This window comes from Oncorhynchus tshawytscha, linkage group LG14, assembly GCF_018296145.1.
Source record: "Oncorhynchus tshawytscha isolate Ot180627B linkage group LG14, Otsh_v2.0, whole genome shotgun sequence".
Lineage (NCBI taxonomy): Eukaryota > Metazoa > Chordata > Actinopteri > Salmoniformes > Salmonidae > Oncorhynchus > Oncorhynchus tshawytscha.
The window spans coordinates 39694389-39701364 of record NC_056442.1 but is presented as its reverse complement, the minus strand read 5'-3'; the positions used below and the strand labels follow the sequence as shown (position 1 = coordinate 39701364).

The window sequence follows — 6976 nt, the reverse complement described above, 5'->3', positions numbered from 1 at the left end:
AGTAACAAGCCCAGTGTTGACAGGTAGGGCTATAGGACATCCCTTTATCCCGTTTCACACTTGTTTACCTCGATTGAGGTAAACAATATATAGTTCAGGGTTTTCCATAGACTAATTATTCTTACCACACACCTCATGGTAATAGCTGCAGGTAGAACTGCTGCAACTGGAGGATTGAGGGCTTGGAAACCATGTGATTCACCACAGACCTTAAGCATGCTCTTATCTATAAAGCCATGGGCTGTAAAGAGCTTGTTCATTTAAAGATGGAGTGGCTCTGGCCCTGGATCCAAGTGCTGTACTTTCTAGTGCTCACAGACCTGTTGTGGACTTTACCTATCTCTAAGGAACAATGGCCAAGGCTTGAGGACATGGAACTGGCTGAGGTTTGTGTCTTCATCCACTCTTTAGAAAATCTTCTGGAAAATCCTATCTCTAGAAAAAAAACTGTATTGGAAGACATTGATTGTGTTTTGACTATTTTCCCAGGTATTGCATTTCTAGTTATTGTCTGTTTTTCAATGGTAAATGTTGAGTACATTTATGAAGTGCACTTTAGAACAACTTGATGTTAAGACTACTTTAGGTCAAGCAAAATCTATCGTCTTCTGGACAACTTAAAGTTGTGCCTACTTTAGGACAAATAAGACTTACTTGTCCTTATAAGAGAAGTGACCTGCTATCAGTGGAAGTTTGGTTAGTAACCAGCTGTATGATAGGGTTACCTGAGGAGGTTCTACCACATGAGCCCCAGCAGTGGCCCCCAGCCCCGTAATAGGAGGGCCACCGCCACCTCAGCCCTGGGGGAAAAGATCAGGGAGATGCAGGGTTTCTTCAGTCTGAAGCAGACTGGCAGACTGGACCTCCAGACACTCTCTGTGATGAGGAAGCATAGGTGTGGAGTGCCTGACATGGAAAACTACAGCTTTTACCCTGACCAGATCAAGTGGAAGAATTCCACCATCACATACAGGTGCATATTATTATCTGTTATCTGTCTAGTATCGGTTGTCGGTCACAATGTCTTCTTTTTTGCTGACAATTGTCTTCCATCTGTGTTATCCATCTTGTTGTACAATTTTTTTTATCCCCTGTCCCTGCCACACAGGATGCCTTTGGCCTCTAGCCAGGCCGTCATTGTAAATAACAATTTGTTCTTAATAGACCTGACTGGAAAAAATAAAGATAAAATAAATACATTTCATCTTTTGGGATTTGCTCTATTGATATTCAAAATATCTGTCAGAATATAGATATTACTTCCTAAAACAGACTTTCAAATGTTTTAACTGCAGGGAATTACACTGAGTGTAGTAAACATTAGGAACACCTGCTCTTTTCATGACATAGACTGACCAGGTGAATCCAGGTGAAAGCTATGATCCCTTATTGATGTCACTTGTTAAATCCACTTCACTCAGAGTAGATGAAGAGGAGGAAGCAGGTTAAAGAAGGATTTTAAGCCTTGAGACAAGTGAGACGTGGATTGTTTATGTGTACCATTCAAAGGGGGAATGTGCAAGACAAAAGATTTAAGTGCCTTTGAACGGGGTATGGTAGTAGGTGCCACGCACACCAGTTTGAGTGTTTCAAGAACTGCAACGCTTCTGGATTATGCTCAACAGTTTCCCATGTGTATCAAGAATAGTCCACCACCCAAAGGACATCCATCCAACTTGACACAACTGTGGGAAAATTTGGAGTCAACATGGGCCCGCATCCCTGTGAAATGCTTTCGACACCTTGTAGAGTCCACACCCCAATAAATTGAGGCTGTTCTGAGGGAAAAATGGGGTACAACTCAATATTAGGAAGGTGTTCCTGTTTTGTACACTGTGTATAAAAGGAATGACATAATCCCCAAAATTAACCATGTTTCATCATAAAATCACAGTTTTGTTTCATCACTGAATTGTATAGAGGTTCAAGCGTTGGGCCAGTAACCAAAAGGTTGCTGGATTGAATCCCCGAGCTGGCGAGGTAAAAATCTGTCGTTTTGCCCCTGAGCAAGGCAGTTCCCCAGGCGCCGAGGACGTCGATGTCGATTATGGCTGCCCCCCCCCCACATCTCTCTGATTTAGAGGGGTTAAATGTGGAAGACACATTTCAGTTGAATGCATTCAGTTGTTAAACTGACTAGGTACCCCCCTTTCCCTTTTAAAACCAGACAGCTGCCAATAGATGACCAGCTCACTGGATCTAACTAGCCCAGTTTTTTATGCTTTCTTTCAGGCTGCTTCATGTTTTTCTGTGTTGTCTGTGCCAATGACCTGCAGGATTGATCAGTACACCCCTGACCTTACACAGGAGGAGGTGGATACTTCCTTCCGTTTGGCCTTGAAGATCTGGAGTGACGCGGCCCCACTGAAGTTCATCAAGGTCAACCACGACAAGGCAGACATCATCCTCTCCTTCGCAAAAAAAAGTATTCTGACCCTGAATCATTCTCCGTTCAGTTCAGCGTATTTTCTAATAGAGGTGGTAGAGAATGTATGTGGCTGCATGTGACGTTTTAATTGTGCTATAATTATATACTCATTGGAGCCAGTTTCCAGGTACATGCCTGATAATCCATCTCGCTCCATCCATCCTAGCTCACGGAGACTTCTTTCCCTTTGACGGTCCCAAGGGTGTTCTGGCCCACGCCTTCGCACCAGGGGAGGACATGGGGGGAGATGTGCACTTTGACGAGGACGAAATCTGGACGATGGGGCATTCCAAGCAAGGTAGGGCCACTGTTATGAGCATAACATGATCTGAATTTATTTTATAAAACACAATGAATTAGGATTCAAAATGTGGTTGTAGACAAATAAACATTTTCTTATTGGATGCTGTTTTAGGTTATAACCTGTTCACTGTTGCGGCTCATGAGTTAGGCCACTCCCTGGGCCTCTCCCATTCCAAAGACCCCTCATCTCTCATGTACCCCAACTACAATTATTACATTGGAGCACAGTACACACTTCCACAAGATGACGCACTGGGAATCCAGGCGCTGTATGGTAAGTAGAAATGAGCAATAACATAATTATCACATGGTACATTTTTGGGTGGATTTCTATCTAAACATAGGAGACTTTGCTTTTATTTCCAAGGCAAGCCAGTCAGAAAACAGGATCCACCAAACCTTCCTAAGAAGTGCGATCCCAACTTTTCTGTTGATGCAGTGGCAGTGTTCGGGAAAGAAATTATGTTCTTTAAAAACAGGTAAAGGAGTTTTGAATTATGCAATATCATTTTTATAGTATAGGTTCTTATTTGCCCCAACACAGCGGTTTGTTTTCCTCCAGGTACATGTGGTTGAGGACAACATGGACGACATACTGGAACTGCCTGAGAGAGGGCCCCAGCAGCACATACCTCCCCAGCATCAACTCTCCTGTGGACGCAGCCTATGACATCCCTGCCAAAGGCGTGGCATATGTCTTCACTGGTAATGTGCTGTCTGATCGTCTCAAAGGCCTCACTTAGGCCTCACAGCATGACAGCGCTAGATTTGAAACAGAACGTTGTTTCAAAGAACCACTGGACCTAAATTATAGCCCTGCGTCAAAATTGTCGCACTTCATGCAAGAAACTCTCAAAGCTCATTGGCATCTGGCAGTTCTTGTTGTATGTTTTCATAGGGTTCCAGATGCAGTAAAAGTGCCCTGTGTTTCAGGTCCTAAGTACTGGGTGGTTCGACAGCTTAAGATGAAAAGCCACTTTGGCTCCATATATGACTATGGATTCCCAGCCAGAGTAAGGAACATTGACGCTGCTGTTCATATCAGTGAATATGGAAAAACCTTCTTCTTCATAGGACACGATTACTATAGGTAAACAGCCTCTAACAAAATGAGACATTTGTTAGAAAGGAACTGCACATAAGCTATCCGTCATTTATTTATAAGTTCAATGTTTATTTGTTATCTATTGTACAGATACGATGAACACAGACGTAGGATGGATCCAGGATTTCCAAGAAACATCCAAACAGACTGGCCAGGTATTGGGAGGAGTGTTGATGCTGCATTTGAGTTACAAGGTAGCCATAAAACACTTCACCATGTCACCTTGACTTAAATTGCATACATTATAATATCATGACACTTTTGTGTTACCTTGATTACTAGGCCCACTTTAAGAAAACATTATCATATTTCTCATCAACAGGTACTATCTATCTCTTCAGTGGAACAAAGGCATACAACTATGACTACAGACAGAACCGGGTGCTGAATCAAATCCTAGCCAATGCATGGCTGGACTGCTAACATATCTGTCAAAGACACTAGATGTGACCCCACCTACAGACACTCTTATACAGAGCAACTTACATAAGCAATTCGATTTAAGTACATTGCTCAAGGGCACATCGACAGATCTGTTTCACCAATTTGGGTCGGGGCTATGAACCAGCGACCTTTTGGTATCTGGCCTAACGCTCTAACCGCTAGGCTACCTGTCTCTGTTACAAAACTTGTTACCGACCTAGCCCAACTTTGAAAGAACATCTGACAAGAGTGTACCTGCTCAATCAATTGAACATATCCTGAAGTATACCTTAAGGATATGAGTATGCCAGATTTTATACGTAGCAATCGGTTTATTGTCCCGGCACAAACACGTCTTTTGTAGCTTTGATGCAAATATCAAGAATTGCTGTTCAAAGTAGTTTATTTATTTGATATTTTAAATCGGATTAATTGAATCTTGTATTGAGTAAGATTAATATGCAGTATCTAAGTACCTCAGGGCTACCTCATCTAGCATGAACCAAGATAATTCACTAGCTGAATGTTGATGAAAGTGTTGCAAGAAGTGAAATTGCATCATCAAGCAACCATCTTCAAGGCCATTTCACTTAAATCCTTGTGGTAACTTACTGTATGGGTACAGAACATAAATTACAAATGGATTAATTATATTATAATGTAGTAACATGTTATGATTTGAAATGTATTTTGAAGTTTGATTGTTAATAAATGTGCTTGACTGATCAAATATATTCAAACTAACCACTGTTTTTTCCTTACAATGTTAACTTATGTGTACCTACAGTATGCCTAAACCTCACCCTAACAATCACCCAAAACTCTACACACCACCTCCAACAATGTTATCAGGAGAACTCTCCCTCTTCCTTGAGGATAGGGGTTTGTCCAAAAGTTTACAGGAATGTTCAAGAGCACAAAGCTTACCTTGGCATCTCACTCATGTTCTGAATGGAACCATGTACACCCCAGACTGTTAGGGATCATTCAAAAGAGAATTTGGACAGGGCAGAGTGATAGAGAAAGAGAGAGAGTCTCCCCTCTGCATTACCACAGGTTTGGAAATTGTCATTATACGGGTTCCGCGGTCCAGTTTCTGGCCTGTTTTTGTCTGTGTTAGGCTGCCCCCGCCAGTGCTCCAGCGGTCCAAACATCATCAGAGGACGACAAGACAGTCGCTGAGGTAATTTATCTGAAGAATTGCATCACATGGCTCAGTATATTGCTACCCGTATCGTCAGTATTATCTCAGAATAAGGCGGGAAAATACAAGTTAGCCTACTTGTTATGCGTGTACTGTTTCGCATGAGAGTCGTAATAGGCATGAGAAAACCGATTGTTTAAAATGTTGTCTCTAAACCTCCTCCAACACCAGGACTATCTGTCTCAATAGTACACAGATGTGGGGTTGACAAACTCAACTTCCCAGAGTATTATCAAGCCAGACTTCAACAAGAGCCTGGAGGCCATGCAGGCACTCTTTGGCCTGGAGGTCACTGGGGTTCTGGACAAAAACACTCTGGAGGTGATGAAGGAGTTCAGATGTGGAGTGTCTGACATCAGCAGATATGAACACTCCACAGGAAACCAACATGGGAGAAGAACACTGTTACCTACAGGTATAGTGAAAGCTCTGACTGTAAATGAGCACTTTGACTTCTTTTAAAATCCATTACGTTTGACAGCTATAATCAAGGAAAAGAATATGGTATTCATTGTTCATTGTTGATCATCTGCTAAAAATGTCAAATCCGTTGTTGCCCAGCCTGGGTCATTGTGCAATGCCTGCACTGCAGGAGTAAAACGGGTCCCTTTTACTTGTCAGGTAATGTCAATGAGTGAGTGCTGAATGACATGTGTTTGACAAAATCACTCAGTTCACACCAGACCCGAGGCAGTGATGTACATAGATACAACCATAGCCCAGGCCTTCTAGATCTACAGTGATGTGATCCCCCTGGACTTCAAACAGATCTACACTGACACTGCCAACGTCATGATCCTCTTCAAGGGTGGATGTGAGTATGGACTATGACAATGGTATTGACTCAATACCATCACTATACACTACTGATGAACGTCTTAAATCTTGCTTGTCTAAACACAGATCATACAGACTCCTATCCTTTTGATGGGCCAAATGCTGTCTTAGCCCATTCCAACTCCCCTGGACTGAACCAAGGTGGGGGGACACACTTTGATGACGATGAAACCTGGACACTGAGCCAGAGGGGTGGCCATCTGAACACACAACACTATTTAAGACCTAGTGTAGCCCGATTCACTGATTCAACACACACATGTAATGTTGTACTCAGGAGTGATCTGCTGTTGGTGGCTGCCCATGAGTTTGGTCATCCTCTGAGGCTGAACCACTCCAGGGAACGGAGAGCTCTGATGTTCCCCACCTATCAGTATGTCAACACCAATGGATACACACTGCCTGATGATAACAGACATGGGGTCCAAGCCCTGAATGGTCATCAAACACATTGACAGCATTTCTATAGAATAATTCTGTTCACTGTATGTGTTTTTTATTACCATCTTTATTGAATACTATTGGTATGATTATGTGATGTGTGTTATCTTAAAGGTATCCGCATGACAGCTAATGATTTGTGTACTCCCACTCTCAAACTCTCTCTCGTACAAACAGTATTTACTTCTCATATTTCCACAGGTGACAAATACTGGGGAATAAGGGCTTATGCAAA

The 6976-nt window shown here is 42.4% G+C and overlaps 1 protein-coding gene and 1 pseudogene across 1 annotated transcript; both read left to right on the top strand.

Moving 5' to 3' along the window:
- Positions 1 to 277: 277 nt before the first annotated feature.
- On the top strand, positions 278 to 4970 carry mmp20a (matrix metallopeptidase 20a (enamelysin)). The gene is made up of 10 exons (XM_024445806.1): positions 278 to 386; positions 720 to 973; positions 2277 to 2425; positions 2595 to 2726; positions 2844 to 3005; positions 3099 to 3210; positions 3294 to 3436; positions 3665 to 3821; positions 3927 to 4030; positions 4159 to 4970. Exons 1-10 carry the CDS (start codon positions 372 to 374, stop codon positions 4257 to 4259), a joined length of 1329 nt encoding a protein of 442 aa, XP_024301574.1. The 5' UTR covers positions 278 to 371; the 3' UTR covers positions 4260 to 4970.
- A 240-nt stretch (positions 4971 to 5210) lies between these two features.
- Positions 5211 to 6755, top strand: LOC112267437 (annotated as a pseudogene).
- Positions 6756 to 6976: the final 221 nt, after the last annotated feature.